Below are 19,882 nucleotides of genomic sequence, written 5' to 3' on the forward strand. Positions count from 1 at the left end.
ATATCAGTCTTTGTAGGCGGCATGGGTGTGTCCCATTACGTGCAGTAATGAGCTGTCTCTTTTAGAACGCACAGAAAAGAGAAAGACATGTGTGTTCATGTCTCACATAAAGATTGTGGATGATTTTCCCCAAAATTCCACAAAAAATTTTAAATAAGTTTTAAAAACCTCATAAGGACAAAATATTTTATCCAGATCCAGAACTTTGTATCTCAAGAAAATATCGTTCAATTCTACAACCAGATGTCAAAAGATTTGACAGCAATAAAAGCCTTTGAACATATTAAATGTGATTTTTCTGTGTTGCATCTAACTTGAGACCGACACAGATCAGATCTGTGAAAATATACTGTCACCGTCCATGCGCTAAAAATATGGATAGAAATCAGATGTGTGTTTGATGTACCAGTACAACACACAAACAGTCATCCAGAGCCTTGTAAGGAAGTTCAAAATGTGTGTGTCGCTGTCAGCACTTGCTTGATCTATATGCTGAAACAACTCTTGATCTTTATCTTTTTTGTGTCTTGCGGCCTAAGCAGCTGTTGATGGTTCAGCTTTCAATAGGCTTCACATTGCTTCATGTGATAGGACTTAAAGAGGCGGTTAGGGGTGAGTGTTGCAACTTTGACTGCAGCCAACCTGTGGACTCTGCCAGTCATGGATGTCCTTAAATACAACACAGACGACTGAGAAGTTTCATTTACAGAAATTTTGTTTTTCATCTGAGACTGCCTTTTTGATGCATGATTGTGTTTATTTTTATCCTATATAGTGTTTCCCATAGGACTTCAATCTATGCAGTGCTTCTCAAATAGTGGGACAGCTAGCCCCCCTGGCGGGGTGTGAGAGGCGGGGGGGGGGGGGGGGGGGGGGCTATACTATATATAAAATGTATTCAAGGTTGGCAGGTCTGTTTGTGTGTTTATTCATGTTTGAACCATGCAGGTGCCAGCAACGCATACAGTGGTTTATACAGATACTGTAAATGATTTAAGATGACATGCTTTTAGTAGTAATCCAAATCAGGTGGTGTGTGAAAAAATGGCTGACCCCTATGGGGGCCAGACAGGAAATACTTGAGAACCACTTACAGTATTTATTATGGCATTGGGTTGTGTGTAGGGTGGGCTAGATCAGTGGTCACCAACCTTTATGAACCCATGATCTGCGGTCTCAGTCGTGCACTTTGGTAAGATCTACCCCCGCCCCCGCCCCTGTTGGTCACTCTCCGGCATGTGATAATGCATTTATTTTTCCTAATAATTTTGCCATTATAGCGGACAGCTCGGGCTGTATGTGATTGAAGCAAATTGGCCGGAGCACCACATCCACACATCTGCTCCAGATGCAATGGCGTCCATACACAAAGGAACGTTTGATGGGCTTTATTAATACACAGTTTGTGTTAATGTCTGATGTATTGTCTGGTATCTGTTATCACCAACACAGACAGACATACACATATATGCGCATTTCAGCAGCAGCAGTCCGATTGCTCCTAAGAAGCACCTTAGCTGTACTGCAAGGTCCCTTGCGTAAAAAACATAAAGTCCGCCCTGAACAGGGCCTGCACTTAATATAAGCGTATCATTAGGGAATTGAAAACAGCGATCGACCGGGCAAGTCCCAAAGATTGACTGGTTGATCATGATCAACGGGTTGCCGACCCCTGGGCTAGATGATGTCATAGTCTTTATCATAATTGGCCTGACACAAGATTTTCAAAAACTCTGACTCGACATTTGTGTGTGGACAGGTACCACTGCGTTTCTTTGGTTTATATTATAAGAAATATGCAACATTATTTCATGTTTTTAAACCTGATTTAACAACGAATATGAAGTTATTGACATACGGGTGTTGGTTTCATTTCGTGCAGCGGTAGACACACGTTAAGGATAATGTGCACATCATTGAGACATCAAATATACAGTAATCCCTCGTTTTTTTGGCGGTTAATTGCTTCCAGACCCGATATAAGTACATTTTCCGCAAAGTAGGACTCCTTATTAATAAATAAAATATTTTTGTATTTAATTTACAATCTTCTAAGTATGTCTTTTAACATTATTATAGCCCTCTAGACATGAAATAACACCCCGTAGTCACATTTACACTTGTACTACTCAATCTAGTAGATATAATCCGACACAATAAGCGATTTAAGACATAAATAAGAATCATGCTTGAGTGTGTTGCAATAAATACAGTATGTTCCAGACGTGTGGCTAGGCAGTGACGTTGAGTTTTAGCTGGATTACGACCACAACAGTAGCCCACACTGCAAAAACAGCCTTCTTTGAAAGAAGCCCAAATTGTATTAAAATGAGAAAGTTTTTCTTATTTCAAGCAAAAAATTCTGCTAATGGGGTATGCAAAAGTTGCTTGGCTAGAATTCTTATAACTAGATTATTTTTCTTATGACTTTTAAGAATATAATGAGTCCTAAAATAAGCAAGTTGTTCTTAATCACATAGCTAGATTTACTGTTAGTAAAATGTTCTTATTACTAGGTAAGAAGTAAGCCAAATGCTCTTATAAGATTCCTAAATTGAGATTCCATCCATCCATCCATTTTCTATACCGCTTCATCCTCATTAGGGTCGCGGGGGCAGGCTGGAGCCTATCCCAGCTGACTTTGGGCGACAAGTGGGGTACACCCTGGACTGGTCACCAGCCAGTCGCAGTAAATTGAGATTAAAATTTGCTTTTATGAGGCTAGATTTAAGCAAAATGTTTTTACATATTCTAGATATAGGAGCATTATTCTAAGATTTTCCAATAGACAAACAACTATTCATTCCTGTGGAGAATTTTTAGAGTCTCCACTTAACCTATCATTCATACAATACCCACGTGGGGAGTGTGTGGGTTCTGCACGGAGATGTTCCAACAGGGGTTTGTGGGGGCAAAATACTATCCACTCGACCAAATTATATATTTATATATTTTATTTCAAAAGAAGAAAGTGTTGTTGTGTCTAAAATTCACGTAATTTAGGAAAACCTATTGTCATAAATGCTATCAGGATTCTTTTTCAGCATTTCCATGTAAATTCACTAGTTTTTCGGTTTGTAAACTAGATAAAAAGACAGTAATATTTTCTTGACTCAAGTTTAATAATTTTACATATTTACACAGATTTTATGACTAGATCTAATATAATAAATCTTGGTATACTCTATGAAATTTGCCGTGCAGCCTTTACATTGGTCCGAAATCAGCAAATCTCTAAGCCTGATGTTCTGGAGATCAAGTCTGGTACGTGTGTTACTGGTGACACCTTTGTCCCCTTGTGACTAGTGTAGAGTACTATGTTTCATCAATGTCTTTTAATCCCTTATACTTAGTACTTATACATAATGCAGTAATGTCTTATATTTGTATTTTAGTTTATTTAGCCATTTTTATGCTTGACAATGCTAAATTTAACTGTGTATTCGAAATTAAAGATGCTCTAATTAAGTTAACCCGTAAAGTTTATACAGTAATACATTTTATGTTAATCGTGAAAATGTATCGTGAAATGTAATACCCCTAACTGATCAGTATATGAAGTGCCTCTGACCATCTAATTTTTTGCGTGACTCGAGATCACCACAATATTGATGAACAGATGTGCACAATGCGCGACCAAGTCAGTGGTGGTATGTGCGTATGAGGTGTGTTAAGAAATCAAGTTGCGATGCCATCTATTAAATGGAGTTGTAATGACAAGCTGCATGGACAGTCCCACTATAATGTGTTAATAAGAGCGAACAGGTAGTGCCAAATCTGTCTGTGGCGATCCAAATTTATTTGTGGTGGGCTGCCACAAATAAATGAATGTATGGGAAACACTACTATATTATTTACCCATCAAGCTCATAGCCATCTTCACGCAGTTCCAGTACAAAGCTAACAATAAAAGTACAATGTCAGTCAACCGACACATTTCTTATAATAACATTCTGGAGCAGTTATGTGCTTGTTATAGCTGTTTCACTTTTTTACTTCTTAGGGACTCAAATGACAACAAAACAAAGAAATACTTCATTTTAATGCCAAGAAGTTGAAACATTAATTATTCCTTGGAATATAAATGTGCACTACATAATTTAGCTCAATAGTGCATAAAAGTCATTATCATATTAGCACTGTGATTGACCAAAAAAAGTATTCAGATTGATCATCCTCACTTCCCCAGTCTTCTCTTTTATGATCATGTCTCAATTGTCCAATCTCTTTTCCTTATGCTCTCTTTGGTCTTATGAGGCTCTGAGGAATTTCCACGGTGGTGTTTGCTCACCTTCTGTTGTTAATAAAGAGTTGGAGCACAAGCTGCACTCTTGGCTGGGACTTGATGAGGCCTTATAGGACACCCGGGAACAAAGCGGTGGGCTTGGCCAGATCTCCTCGCACATTGTAACACTCACCAGTGACTTTCGGGTTCCTCCGTCTCTGCTCGGATATCAACTTGAAACCACATTCTGACTCTACCGTAAACAGAGAGTTGCTGGGGGGGTTGCTAGAGAGGAAACATGGCCAAGCAGTACTTCCCGCACGCTGCGATCAATTAAAGAAGGGGAAACTCTTTTGATACAAAAACAATGAAGATGGACATGAATTGTCACAATGGGTGGAGTGGGGACTAAATGAACAGCATGCCTACAGGAACTGAGAAGCTGACAATTGATTAGAACGACAGGAAATTGAACAAAAACACTCAAGGAATCAATCACAGGGAGGAACAAAGGGAGCTGAACTTTAGCCAACGAATGAATTGATCAAATAAATAAACAGGAAATTGGACTGCGGGTACAGAATGGGCAACGGGATTACACGACTTTGATCACCAAACGGGATAAACAACAGCATGACAAGGACAAGAAAAAACCCCACAAAAATCACTCAATTATCCAGACAAAGCATACTTTCATACTAACTCACTGAAATATATAACACTTACAGATAAGATGACAATTTTAAACGTACTACTACGTCACATTTTTGGTGATTTTATTGAAAAATACGTACTTTTAATTTTTTTGTGATTTTAGTTTTAGTGACCTTGACATAGGAACAGACTTGTTGCAATGTTGAGAAAAACAGAGAAATAAACCTCATATGCACCTAAAAACCCAAAGGCCTTTGTTGACCTATGGTCCATCTGAACACAAAAAAAATCATAAAAACCCATTTATTCATTTTCTGTACCCCTGGTCTTTGAGCGAGAGGCGGGATACACCCTGAATTTCCCTTATTTTCTGGAAATGTTCTCTTATTTTAAAATGCTAATGTTGACAGGTTCAATCAATGACCATTTATTCACTACTTTTAGGTACTCGACCTTGTTTACACACAAAAGCCAATGGAAACGACAGCAGCATAATTCTCCGTGAACCAGTTTTCTGAAATTAAACATAAGACGACAGGACTATATCCATTTTTTATTCTAGGGTGAGGACAGTTCCTTGAAGAGTCGCATAGAGTACAAAGCAAAAATTGTGTTAAGTGTTGTATTTGTCCCTCCATTTGTTAGACAACAGGACTACCACTTTCTTGTTCATTGAGAGTGATTTCAGAAGTTGGAATAGATGGAAGAGGATCTACGACTTTAAAAACATAACGTCTTTCTTTAGTACACTAGTTCCCCAACTTACGAACACAATTGGTTCCAGACGACCGTTCTTAAGTCGAATTGTTCTTAAGTAGGGGAAAAGGTAATATTAGAATTAAGCAGGCCTATTAACTCTTAATAAACTATAATCACAGGCTCTGTCCAGGTTGTATCATACAGCTACAGTTTAGCTTTCCCTCCCCAGCGTCTTACTCGACCTGTTGGACCCATTAGCAGTGTCACAGTGCCCTCTACTGGTCAAGAATGTACAGTAGCAGTATAAATACTGATGGAGCGACTACAAGGCAAAATAAAATAAAATATAGACCAGTCGGCTTGTGTTCGTATCCTCGAATGTTCGCAAGTCGGGTGTTCGTAAGTTGGGGACCTAGTGTATTTCAACTTCATGCTACGAAAACGACATTATTTTTTAATCTCCTAAAATTCCGACTTTTTCTCATGAGACTACAACTTTTTTTCACGCATTATTTTTACTTATTTTGTGATTGATGATTTTTCCATTTTTATGCTTTTTTTTTAGTTTACTTCTCAAATTATACTTTTTGAAAGTGGCGTGGGTCACACTTTGGACATCCCTATTTCATACCGTTCTTTAATTAGCATTGGTCCAGGCAGTGGCCCTACAATAATGAATATGAAAATAATGTCAACAATGATGTGCAACAATGATCCGTTGACATTTTGCATGAACAGTAATTCCACCACAAGGTTCTAAATGTTAGGGAAGTCAGACCATCTGCCACCTGACCCACTGAAACTGTTCAGGCAGCTCACGGTGACCCGACACCTCTCTAAGTCATTGAGTGTTTCTTTTATGATGTCACTCTTTTGTATGTTTAAGACTGAGTATGGTGCATGCCAAGGGTTTGATCATTATGGATAGATTCCCACAAGGCAAGGTTTATATTCAGTGCGTAATTAGTCTTCCTTATTGCACTGCAATTATAGAAAGCAAATATGACACTATAAAGTGAACCTTACAGAGTGTCAATTACAGTCTGCTTCCCTTTAGTGTAATTTTATACATACCACGCAAGAATTGGGAGTAGGAAAAGTCCGCAAGAGTGCAGTAAAGTCACCCACACGTGTGCTTGCTGCTCCTCAAAGCTGGCTGTGATGACTGGCTGCATTTATGTTGCTCTTGTGGGTCTCATAGGCCACATGAATGTCTCTCCATGCAGTCATCTGGAGTGTCACGATCAATGATCAATGTTTTGCATGTTGGAAACAGACAGAATGAGAGCGAAAGACAATGAAGTTAAAGTGTTGCTCGTGTGTTTCGTAATATGAATCACTAGACACATCGGCCAGGAAAACAGTCTGATTGTCAATTACATTCTCGCTCACATTTAACCAGAAGGAAGCAGAGCAGACACAGCTCATCTACTCATAAACGTATTGAGTCTGAGAATCACGGCTAAGGGAGTAAGAAGAAGTGAGCAATCTTTCAGTGCATAAGTGCACACTCACCAGTGAAATGTTTTTGTCCAACGACCAAGGAAGGCAGTGATTTTCCCTCATTCCGAGGTTAATTGTCGTGCTTCATTTATTAGCGCACTTTCTTTATGGACTCCACGTCTTTTAATTAGATGGGACTTGGAAGGAGTGACTTAATCACATAAAATTCTCAAGGCGGGAGTTTCATTCAGTTTTTTGTTTTGTGTTGTTGAATGGAAATCATTACTGCTCTACATGCTTGTTATTATTATTTATTCTCATTTCTACATAATTAGTTGTTCCATTTTGTATGAGGTCTTACTCTCCCTTCAAGCAGGACCAGGACAGTATTTATTTTAGTGCTTTTTTTCTTGTGTACTGTATGTAGATCTTTATGTTGATATACGGTACATTTTTGTAATAATAAGGAGCATATCATATATGGGGCGGCACGGCTCAGGTGGTAGAGTGGTCATCTCCCAACCTGAAGGTTGCGGGTTTGATCCTCCGTCCTCTTGTGATCGTGTCGAAGCGTCCTTCGTCAAGACGCTGAACCCCAGTTGCCTGTGACGCGGCATCATCAGGAGGTAAATGTACTAGCAGTGTCAAAGCGCTTTGAGTGCCTTGGAGGTGGAAAACCGCTATACAAGTGAAAGACCATTTACATTGTATTTAATGTATTTGGTAGCAATCTCCACTTTTTTAACACAGTTTGGGAATAATAGTATGAGTGGCCAAGCTTTATGTGTCTTTATGGACAGAATTTCCAGGTGCCACCAAAGTCTAGAGCAGGGATCCTCAATTACATTTGTCAAGGGCCAGAATTTTTCTCAGCAGACATTATGAGGGCCAGATGGTATCGTAAGAAAAAATTTTTTTATAAGTATACTGTATATTGGATTTTTTAGCCTTTGTCAGTGTTATATTACCTGTACTGCAGCAAGTCTTTCACGGGTCTAGATTTAAAAATCCAAATCCGCCCCACTTGTCAATAATCCGGGGGAATGGGGGAGTTGGACTGCATCAACATTGTGATGTTTCGTCTGAAAAGTTCCACTCAAACTGAGCATTTGTACTTTGGCCCATTTTGTTGTCCCATCACTTATCGTATATACTGCTGTCTTACTGCAATTTCCTTGTCTTTGTGGATAATTTTCAAACTTATTTTGAGTTGTTCTGATTTTTTCTTTTGTGCAAGGTGGTACCTGTCATTAATTACTTGCAAAGAGTGATCACATTATTAAAGGACACATCTTCAGGTTGGAGAAGTACTACCTTTGGTGGCCACGTTTGAATATCTCATAGTCTTGTTCGGGAGTGAGGAAAGGATAGCGCGTGACATCATCCCATAGATTGGACTGTCAGAGGGAAGTGAAAGGAGAGGGTAGTGGTCAGAGGTGCCATATACGTGGGCAAAGTTAGTACAATTCCAAGTCAGGGGCCCCAAAAAATAGAGATAGACAACAGCTGCCTGAGGGGGGCCCAATGTGATTTTTTTTTTCATAGAGTACCCTGGTAGTAGTCAAAGGACAAGATACTGTAGGTTAGGGTAGATATAGGACACGTTTGAAGGACATGTCTCACAGTGGTATTGCCACTAGTGGAAATAGAAGTCTGAGCATCTGCTACCCCCGTCCCAATCAAAGAATCCAAATCTTTGTTGGAACATCTGTCTGAGCAGTGTGCATGATATTCTGGTGCTTATGTGGATTTTCTACAGGTCCTCCCTAATCCCACAAACACGCATGTTAGGTTAATAGTAGGAGAGGCTACAGCTCACCTTTGACCCCAATGATTACAAGCAGTCGAGAAAATGGATGGATATTTACCTTAGTTACCTTTTATGTCTTCTTTTTCAGAGTGATGAACAGCAGGAGCAAGTGATGAATCAGAGCAATAAAGTCTTCCTCTACTGTGCGTTCCTGGACTATAGGTGGGTTGGTGGCTGTGCAACATTCCTAGTGATTGGAACAGAGGGTTCATTGATTCAAATCATTTAGTAACTTGTTGACTGTTGTGCACCAGCATACTTTCTAAGTGTTATGGTATGACGTATAAGGCCTGATTAACTGTAGTATTAGACGTAAAGTACTCTAAGTCTCATGTATATACATTTTACATGCATTACACCCTTTTTCCTCTTTGCTTTCAAGCAACACCACCACCCAACACACCACCAGGTAGCCCCCCACGACCACATGAGGTGCCCGCAAGCCTGCTTTTCATTCAGGTTTTCAGTTAATAATGAAAGAACAGTAGAAAGAAATGCATTCTGAAATACAAGATGTGAGTTGTGGACACCAGCATTTTGTTCATGTTCTGGTAAAACAAGCATATTCGCTTTGTTTGGGTTTAAAATAAGCTCTGAAAATAAATGTTGCAAAAATGAGTAGCTCTTGGCCATTTTCATTTTGTAAAAGTAGCTCTCACAAGGAAAAACGTTGGTGACCCCTGCTTTAGAGAGTGCAACTTGTTTCACAAAGGAGTAGGATTTATCAGGATTCATATTCTCTGGCTCTCCGATGTCCTCATGCAACTGTTGAGCAAAGATGGTTCCTTCTCTCACAAGAGTTAGGTGTAAGGTGGTGTCCATACATTTTTCACCAAGGGCCGCATAAATCAAAGGATGCAAGGGGCCGTGAAGATTTTTTTTACTTGAAAAAAATGATTTTAAAAAAATTATTAGTAAAATAATTAGTATTAACAGTTATTAACGGCTTTTTTCTGTTTACAGTGTGCATTTTTGCTGTACTGTTGCCATTTTTGCAGTTTTTTTTGCTTAATTTTCTTTCTAGAAGGTGCCGTGGGCATACCTGTAAACATTTGCATTTGGAAATAAAGGCCATTTTCTGGAAAATAAGGGATTCTTTTCATAAAAGTTAATGACGGGAAGCTATTTAAATGGGAGAGCGATGGAAGGGCAAAATACGGGAGTTTACCAGGGAAAACGAGCAGGATGGCTGCCGTAACGAACCGCAGGCCGCAAATGGGCCCTGGTCTGCGCTTTGGACACCCCTGGTGTGAGGGGTTCAAAAACACATTTTTACATTAGTTGAGTTATTTACTTTCATGCATTTTTTTCTCTAGTGATGTAATGGTACATACTGTACTGCTGCTTTGATTCTTAGCCAGGGAACACCCAGCCTTGTCCAGTGCCCGTCTCAAGCCCGGATAAAAAATGAAAGGGTTGCTTCCTTAATCAAACATGTGATTGACTTGCTGTGGCGACCCCTAAAAAAAAACCCTTTTTCTTTGAAAATAACAATCAACTATCCTACTTTTCAGTTCCAAAGAGGGGGTATGGTCCAATCAAGGTTGTGTGCGCTCAGATGGAAACATGACCTACTCTGTGTGTTTGTGCAACCACCTCACCAACTTTGCCATCCTAATGCAAGTGGTTCCTTTAAAGGTATGTTATTATTTCCACACATTGACATAACTTAATATTTGGCGTTTTTTTTATTAGTCAATAACAAATGACAGTAGCAACGTTTAAAAAGGCTTTTAGGGATGCTGCTTTTGTTTTTATTTTTTTTAGTAGTTGATGGACAGTGTGCACTTTACATTATCACAGTTGCACCAGATTTAGCATTCAGCTGTTTTCCATTTGTTGTCCTTAAAACACACTATCCCTTTTACAAGTGCAAAAATACAATTTGAATCTGGATGCTGTGATGAAGGAGACAAAAACCAAGTTATAGTGAAGATATGTTTCTGGATGCAGAGCGATGACTTGGAAGGAGCGTAGACCCACATGATTGTGCCTGGTAGAAACATGACTCAACTGAGAGAGCTGACACTAATACAAATCTGTTGCACATTAGCAATTTTAACCTAATTAGGCAATAATATGTAAACATAGCGAGTGCATCAATGGCCAAAAATCAATCAGTTCAGGTTCAGTCTAACTGGAACCAAATGTAATGCTAAGTGTTTTGCTATCTGATATGCAAAAGGCTTCAGAATGAGGAGGAACATGTCGGTGTCTTGTTTGACTGACATCAGATGACAGGCCACCAGAGTGGGAAACAAGAGACAAAGTAAGCACTGTGTTGGTTGCAAATCACCAGCAGACAGTGTTGCTGGCAGCAGTGTTGAAGGATAATGAAACACTCATCCATGCAGACTTTGCAGGCCTTTGCTTGCTGCACAGAGTACCCATGAAAATATATGTACAAAGTAAATGTATGCACAGTAGAACATCTTTTTCCTCTACTTTGTAGGAGGTGCATGTCTTCAAAAGTGTTTTGCGCATCTACTCAGCTAATTGTAGTTTAGCCGTAATCCAAAAACTCCAAATGTCGCCCCACTGTTCAGAGTAGGTCTATAATAAGTAGACCAATGACCTGCACAATCACTGTAGTGGTTTGACTGCTGGTTTTATACAGAGAAAACGATGATTGAATGTGGTTCTTTGGGTCACTACAAGGGTCAGTGGTCCAGCCCTCAAAGACCACAGTCCCTTAAGAGGACGAACACACAAACTCTCCTTCTGAAATATGTGGTACACCATCCTAGTCCTGTTTTGTAATTCATAAACTCCCAAACAGCTTTATTTCTTTACGTTACCTGCATGTAGGGAATGTTATACAGTATGTGCCATTGGACTGTGGTGAGCAACTGTGCAGGCATGCTTTAAATAGAGAAGCGTTCAGTGGTCCAGTGCTGTATTTAAATGCACAAGTCTATTTGATGCTATTCTTTTCCCTTAGCCAGTCTGTAATTAGCGGTCTGCCTCATTCCTCAGCTGCAAGGGAATGTACCACATATCCTTTTTGAGGATGCCTAAGACTGCTCTACTCTCGTAATGACAAGGCACATGTGAAGACATTTAATAGAGAATCAAACCCAAGCCCTTAAAATAGCATTGACTCCAAAATAAACATCTTTGTGTGAGCGCATACACCAATGTATGACTGAAAAAGTACAATGCTGTCAGTCTTTAGAAACATGGACCAGTCACAACTTGCTTATTGTGTACTTTTTTTGTACTTGGGAGTAATTTTTCACATGATGCATTATTGCATTGCAAGTAACATTACAATTCTGATCACTTGAAATGTTGAAATGTTTCATCCCACAGGCAATTTGTAGAGTTTTTATAAAAATTCCAAGCGAGTCTTTATTATATCATACCAGGCTCTAAACCTCCTCCTCTGTTTGAGAGGGCCTTTCTCGTTTGCAGTCCTTTTCTAGGTCACTTTCAAGGACTTTGCAGTCCAATGTAGACCTCTATATTTGAGAGACCAAGCAATGCTGATACAAACACATGGCACAACATAGGAGGGCAGTTTCTTCGAGGCCGGAATCAGCAGTATATTTGCGTCTCAAAAAGAAGGGACATTCCTTTTAGGAAACAATGTGCAAATTCTAGATAGGGAGGACCGCTGCTTTCAAAGCGGTGTGAAAGAAACCATCTAAAAAGAAGCCATCTAGTCAAACTAGAAAGGAGCAGGTTTGCACCATCACCTACCGTCTGCTTATTACAATGGCCTAACATATCTCTCCCAAAGATTGTCTCATTCCAAAGACTTTCAAGCTGTTTTGCCACCAGGCAGACACACAACCTTGCAGTCAGGTCATTCAACAGCCACGCCCCAGCAACAGCCACAACAACAACTCTATTGTGCCCATCCCCAGGGGACACAACCACCAGAGACATAAATAGGGAGACTCCACACTTAAATTTTAGAACTGAAGAAGCCTTTTGGATTAAAGGTGAAACATCGTCAACAAACAAGCTGAATGGCTGAGAACTACACAGATATATTCTCTTTAGGTCTACATAAAAAAATGTTACTGAATAAAACACTGAATCCATCAAACTTGTACAGACGTACGGTATTTTGTCTTTGCAATATTGGCACTTATATACGAACTTGTGAACAAAATGCTGTAAGAAAGTTTATGCTTTGTGGTTTGTCTCTGTACCTAGCTCACCACTGGCCACCGGGTGGCACTGTCAACCATTGGCTATGTCGGCTGCTCCATTTCCATCTTTTGTCTGGCCATCACCCTTGTTACCTTTGCAGTCCTGTCGTGAGTATCTATTACCACTGCAGTCAATAACCAGTTTATCAACATGTTGTACCCTTTTTTTCCTAAATATCCCTCCAGTTGTGTTATGCAAAACAGGGTTGGTTTGAGTCACATGGGTTAAACGACCCGGTAATAAAGTACAGGACAAGGAAGTAGCTTTCAAAATATTTTCATTTAAATTGAGCTTAAGGGTGCTCATTGTAATAATTGACAGTACAGTACTGTACAATGCATAACTTTTTTCGAAAATATAATGTATTATAGATAAGTATTTAATATTTTATATACAGTATACAATTAAATGTTAATAATATATACATATTGCACTTATATATAATATCTGTGTAATATATGAAATAAAATAATCTACAATAAACAACAATTAATCATAATATTAAATAATGCTTTTTCAAAATACAATTTTGATGCCAGGGAACCTTTAGTAATAAAATAATTCTTCAACGTTCACTTTTAAAATGACAGAATATCATACATTGACTATACTATCTAAAATTAAAATATAGCAACTCTGTTTTATATTTAATTTTTTTGGTTTTCACAAGTATTCTTCTTTTTTTTTTTGCTTATGAGGAATTACACAGTTCTACTGCTGTTTGTGAGGTGTGCAGAGTTATTTTGAACTCTGCTGTAAGTTAACAAATTACTTTCCTTGCAAGATAAAGAGCTACATGCACAATCAAGTGAATACGTACAATGTTTTGAACAGTGAAGGTCAATTGCGCAAGCAAAATAACAAGGAAGAGCACACATAAACACATTTTATGGTGTACTTTAGCAGTGTTATGTTCATAGAGCACATAGATATATACAGTACAATACTATATCACATATATGCAAGTATGCAGTGTTTTGATGTTAAACTTATACCATGCTGTTCTGCAGGTCTGTTAGTACCATCCGGAACCAGCGTTATCACATCCATGCCAACCTGTCGTTTGCCATATTGGTGGCTGAGATCTTGCTGCTCATCAGCGCCAGCTTCGACCCGGGCACGGTGAGGTCATGTTGCCAACTGTAGGGACGAAAGCAAGATGAATGATGGAGATTCACGTTTTGACCGATATTTCTATTCCTTGTGCCAGCTGCCCTGTAAGATTATGGCCGTGCTGCTTCACTTCTTCTTTCTGAGCGCATTCGCCTGGATGCTTGTGGAGGGCCTCCACCTCTACAGCATGGTGGTCAAGGTGTTTGGTTCAGAGGGCAGTAAGCACGTCTACTACTATGGCATTGGTTGGGGTAAGTGTGCTCATCAGTGGGTGCTGATTCATTACCCCTTGCCTATACAGTACAGTAGATTCCCGCTATATCATGGCAAAAACTGCAAATAATGGAAAAAAAGCATGAAAAAAGCCCTAAAATGCTTATTTTTGATACTCTGAACCCTATAATATGCCTCTCGCAGTTAATAAGCACATTTTAAATTCAGTTTTACACACTAAGAAACAATTACAGGCATTTAGTATACTGTGTTGTACAGTGTTCCCTCGCGGGGGATAGGTTCCCAAAATAGCTCACTAAATAGCTTTAGTGAAATCTGCAAAGTACAAACTTTTTTTGTTTCGAATTATTATATATGTTTTAAGGCTGTAAAACCCCTCGCAATACACTTTATACACATAACATAAACATTTTGTCACATTTTCAACACTCTCAAAATTGAAATGTTGTTAGAATTTGAATGACTAAACTACTAGACTGGACATAATAAATTATTATATACTCACGCATATTAACTCTGACGGTGCTTTGTCCTGGCACCGTTTGACTGTAGCGTTCTTGTATCCTTGTTAAAACATATACTGCTCAAAAAAATTAGAGGAACACTTCGAGAACACATCAGGTGGTGTCTGGGGGATCTCCTCCCAGATCTGGACCAGGGCATCAATGAGCTCCTGGACAGTCTGAGGAGCAACCTGGCGGCGCCGGATGGACCTAAACATAATGTCCCAGAGGTGTTCTATTGGGTTTAGGACAGGTGAATGTGGGGGCCAGTCAATTGTATCACTTCCTTCCTTCAACCTGTAGAGGTCTGTACGTCCTTCCAGGGATATGCCTCCCCAGACCATCACTGACCCACCACCAAACCGGTCATGCTGAATGATGTTGCAGGCAGCATAACGTTCTCCACAGCATCTCCAGACCCTTTCGTGTCTGTCGCATGTGCTCAAGTTGAACTTGCTCTCATCAGTGAAGAGCACAGGGCACCAGTGGTGTAGTTGCCAATTCTGGTGGTCTATGGCAAATGTCAATTGAGCTCTACGGTGCTGGGCAGTGAGCACAGGGCCCACTACAGGACTACAGGACGAAAATAAATCTGTGAATATGCAGTGGTGCAAATGCTGAACCACGAATAGGCTGGGATCTACAGTATTCCTCTTCCAGTTGAAGGCGATCAATCCTGGGGCCTACACTGTACCACCTATGACCCATTGTCCTTTTGATTTCACTGTTTTAGATCTCATTGGTATATATTGTTCGTAAAAAAGAAATAACGACATCTGTTTTGAATAACATTCCAGAGTAACAATTGCCTTGCCGCATCTTAGCGAACCAGACTCTAAAGAAATACTAATGGATATTTGTATACCATCCCTGGCTGCAGGAGAATGCAAAGCCCTGCCTCCACATGCTGAACTCATTAGTGGCAAATGTATTCTTTTTTTTTATTACTTCCTTTAGGCAACCCCAGAGTAAGATGTTTTATGTGGCCAAATGTAAATTATACTTAAGAGACTGTTCTGTGAGTGACATACTGGTTCCATGTATGCCCACAGTACAAATTCAGTTCAAAGTAAATAGCCAGTAGCTTTGAATGTGGCTCCAGTGTTTATCTCACTCTTAGTGCTGATGTTTTGAATGTGGTGTACTGTACAAGGAACCTCTGAGCTTGACAAATGAGTAACGTACAGTACAGTACTATGTTGGGCAATATCATGGGTGACATAACATGCAATAGGGTCACAGTGGCAGGTTTTCCATGATCTGATTGCTGATTGATCTGATTTTTTGCACTTATTGTGTCATTGTGTTTTCTGGAAAAGCTCACCAGAATTGAAAAAGTGAATTAATCAGCATCTGGAAATTGTTCCTGGCAAATGCGCACTTGCTTTCTCATGTTGCACTTAAAAAGCAGTTTGATTAAGTGTTGAAATTAATGCAAGTTTTGTTTTCAAGGGGATAAAATAGTGCAACAAGACAGCTGGAAATTTAGGATGTATTAATAAATATATTGTTGGTTTTCTAAACTCTATTTTAATTACGCTCCTGTTAAAAAAGTAGATATCATTATTTTCTGATGCCACAGATTATTTTGCAACAGTTGAATGCATATTTTTATTTGTATTCCTTAATCAGGCTCTCCCCTGGTGATCTGCGTGGTGTCCATGACATCAGCTTTGGACAGTTACGGTGCAGTTGACAAGTAAGTGTAATCTGCTTGTTGGACTGAAAAATGAATGACCTTGAATGTGTTATTCATCAAATTTACACCACTGGAGCTTAGAGGCATTGCATCATCACCTATGGAAAGCTAGTACAGTTGAAGCAGTCTATTGTTTTCCTCTGGAATAATAATTAACATATCATGTCTGTGTTGTCAGCTGCTGGCTGTCCCTGAAGAATGGAGCCATCTGGGCATTTGTGGCACCAGCTCTGTGTGTCATTGTGGTCAGAAAACGACATTCATTTATTTACATTTGTCATCAACTCAATGTCTGATTTCATTTTCAGCTAAAACCAGATGTGGTTTATCATTTTCAGGTAAACATCGGCATTTTGATATCTGTGACCAGAATAATATCTCGTATCAGCGGAGAGAATTACAAAGTTCACGGGGATGCCAATGCAGTCAAGTAAGTCTATTTTCTTCATCAGAATTTGTTTTATTAACTCGGGTTGGTGGTCCTCGGGTTACGAACGACTTCCGGTTCTACGATGTGTTTTAAGTTGGCACTCATACCTAAATGAACATTTAAGTCACTCACACTGAACACAGAATGCATGAAGGACATAAAATACAGTCATAAAAACACTCAATACAAGAATTAAATGAAGCAGTGATAAAAAAGACAACAAAAACTGCTTAATTAATACTGTCACTTTCATAGGAGCAGATCCTTGAATATGCTCAAGGACACTGATTTCCGACACTCTGCGAAGCCATGAACGTGACATGAGTCATGACTGTGTGTGTGTGCTGGTGTAGGGAGGTGAAGGACGACGGAGAGGGCAGTTGAGTTTGCTGATGTTGTTTTGGCGTGGTTCGGCCAACAGTAGCCTCTTTTGTTTTTGAAATAAATAGATTGCTGATTGACCACCTCATCAGCATTCTTACAACGTCCTGGTAGACGTTAAAATACGATGTTCTCAATGATGATTGCGACAAGTGTGGCCAATATTGAGCACATAGTGTATTGTACCTGTAAATAGTTCTCGAGTGAGTCTCGTGTTTATGTATCAAAGCAGTAGTAGTTAATTTATGGGAGTGTTTTTGCAACCACAAAACGTCGTAACACGCAACGCTGTAAACCGAGGACCACCTGTATTGTCAACTTTCCAATACGAGTCTGTAAATGTGGTTCATCTCTTAAGGCTCACTGCAAAGGCTGTAGCAGTGCTCCTCCCCATACTTGGCATTTCCTGGATCTTTGGCATTTTAGCCGTCAACACACACTCCCTGCCGTTCCTTTACATCTTTGCCGTTTTTAACTCCTTGCAGGTAAGATCATTTGTCTCTTCACTTTTCCAAAAGTCTTGCTGTTTGAAATACTCCTAAAGTTCATATGTTCTCTTTTCTTTAGGGTTTCTTTGTCTTCCTTTTCCATTGCCTTCTTAACTCAGAGGTAAGTTGCTCAGCATGAAGAATGTGTGTTTTGATCATTTCTGTGTTTTCTTTTTTTTAAGCCTCGTTGGAGGCAAATGTTCGCACACCCTTCAACAAAATTGGATTTGGCCCAAATGGTCAAATGGTCTAACGTTGTTTCCACTCTCTGTAGGTCAGAGCTGCTTTCAAACACAAGACGAAGGTGTGGACCCTCACCAGCAGCTCCATGCGAAACATCAACGTGAAGCCCTTCAACTCTGACATTGTGAGCTCTTGTGTTGCTGAGCTGTGCAACTGTTAACTGCCTGAGCTAAATACTCTCCTGCTCTCCTATCTTGTAGATGAATGGAAACAAGGAGGGTGTATCCCCCACTAAGATGAACACATGGGACAAAAGCACCAACTCTGCCAATCGTATTGACCTCTCAGCAGTGTAGACCGCCACAATGTCAGTGTGTAGACGCACGTGTAGAATGACAAACGTTGGCCAGAAAATTTCCACACCTTTTCACGTGATAAGTCTGGAGTGAAAGGGATGTCAAATGAGGTGACGTGTGGCTCCATCTTTAAAGACAAACAGACTCTAACTGTGCCTTATATATAGCAGGTTGAGTTTCCCAAGTTCGGGTAGAGAGTTCTGAGGTCACAGAAAGTGTAATGGCATCATTCCAAGTCTGACTGAGATGCTGATAAGTGTCTAGATTGGTCTGTAGCGTTTGTTAACAGCATTTGGTTGATTTAATTTGCAGTTTCTTCGTTGCTAATAAGCGTATTAGCTTGGAAATGACATCATTCCTTTTGGTGTAAGTTTCAACAATGTGTGCATCAGCATCCACCAATATATGCTCATTTTGCCTGCTCTCCTGCACTCACAGTAGAGTAAACTTCTCCAGTAATCAAACTTTTCATATACAGTAGATTCACAGTTTTCCCAGGTATCACAGCGCAGCAAACCGTGATGAAGTAGTAAATTGGACAATGTTATTCTGATATGATGTATTTATTTCGTGATTCTGAGATGTGCTTTGTGTCTTTTGCTATGTTTAACAGTGATTCTGTTTGTGTGTGTTTTGTGCGTTCTTTTGTTTTCACAAACCTCACATCTTGGCAAGATGCATTATGGTATGTTCTCTTATGGATAGTGAATAATTGTGTGTTTTGGATACAGTTCTGTGAAATTTTATGGCGTCTGTCTGTTTCTCGAGCTACATTTCATACTTATTGTACATTGAAGTGAATATGTGCTATCTACAACAGAGGTTCATGAGATGTCTTTTTGTTGATGACTGTGAGAATGAAGGGTGGTGACATCTGTGTGTCGTTGATCTAACACTGTACAAACAGGATTCAGAAAAACAGGATTTACTGTATGTCTCTGTGCACTCACACATTTTTAAGTTAAATATTGCAGCATTTCAACACATGTATTGGGCCTTCATTGGCTCTTTTCTTATGGTACTATGGTTTGTGCTTCCAATCATGTTTAATAAAATGTTTATGAGACAATTACCTTTTTTGTAATCGTGTGTGCCTTATGTCGGGGTGTCCAAACCTTTTCCCCTGGGGGTTGCATATAGAAAGACTGAAGCGTCTGGAGGGCCACTTTGTGCATTAAAGATGCTAAAACCAATGCCAATGTCGTTCAATACAGTAGATCCCCGCTGCACCATCAGAGTAATTGATACGCCCATAAAAATATCAATTTTTGACAAACGGCTCGCTCCCCCACCCTCTAAACCTTCCTACTGACTTTGCGTTGACAGTCTCCTCCAATTTTGCAATAAACATTTGCAATATAAGTGACTGTTGTAATTAGATCAGATTCAGCTCTAGAACCGTCCCCTTCTCTCTTCAATTGCCATTATTCACTCGTGACACAACACAGGTTTAAGCTCCTAATATGCCTCATATACTTATTAAACGCATTTAAATTATAAAAT

The 19,882-nt window shown here is 39.6% G+C and overlaps 1 protein-coding gene across 4 annotated transcripts in view; it reads left to right on the forward strand.

The window, feature by feature from the left end:
- The window catches only part of adgrd1 (adhesion G protein-coupled receptor D1), a 46,201-nt gene extending 26,763 nt beyond the window's left edge, over positions 1-19,438 (forward strand). For all 4 annotated transcript variants that reach the window (XM_054774121.1, XM_054774120.1, XM_054774124.1 and 1 more), the window contains 12 exons: positions 8,920-8,993; positions 10,346-10,469; positions 12,996-13,099; positions 14,003-14,114; positions 14,203-14,356; positions 16,475-16,541; positions 16,720-16,786; positions 16,880-16,971; positions 17,711-17,837; positions 17,920-17,961; positions 18,115-18,207; positions 18,284-19,438. In XM_054774121.1, coding sequence (XP_054630096.1) covers positions 8,920-8,993; positions 10,346-10,469; positions 12,996-13,099; positions 14,003-14,114; positions 14,203-14,356; positions 16,475-16,541; positions 16,720-16,786; positions 16,880-16,971; positions 17,711-17,837; positions 17,920-17,961; positions 18,115-18,207; positions 18,284-18,379 — 1,152 coding nt within the window. In that variant the 3' untranslated portion in view covers positions 18,380-19,438. The remainder of the gene's footprint in view (positions 1-8,919; positions 8,994-10,345; positions 10,470-12,995; positions 13,100-14,002; positions 14,115-14,202; positions 14,357-16,474; positions 16,542-16,719; positions 16,787-16,879; positions 16,972-17,710; positions 17,838-17,919; positions 17,962-18,114; positions 18,208-18,283) is intronic.
- The last annotated feature ends 444 nt before the right edge of the window (positions 19,439-19,882 follow it).

The sequence above is a fragment of the Dunckerocampus dactyliophorus genome, chromosome 4, assembly GCF_027744805.1.
Source record: "Dunckerocampus dactyliophorus isolate RoL2022-P2 chromosome 4, RoL_Ddac_1.1, whole genome shotgun sequence".
NCBI classification, from domain to species: domain Eukaryota; kingdom Metazoa; phylum Chordata; class Actinopteri; order Syngnathiformes; family Syngnathidae; genus Dunckerocampus; species Dunckerocampus dactyliophorus.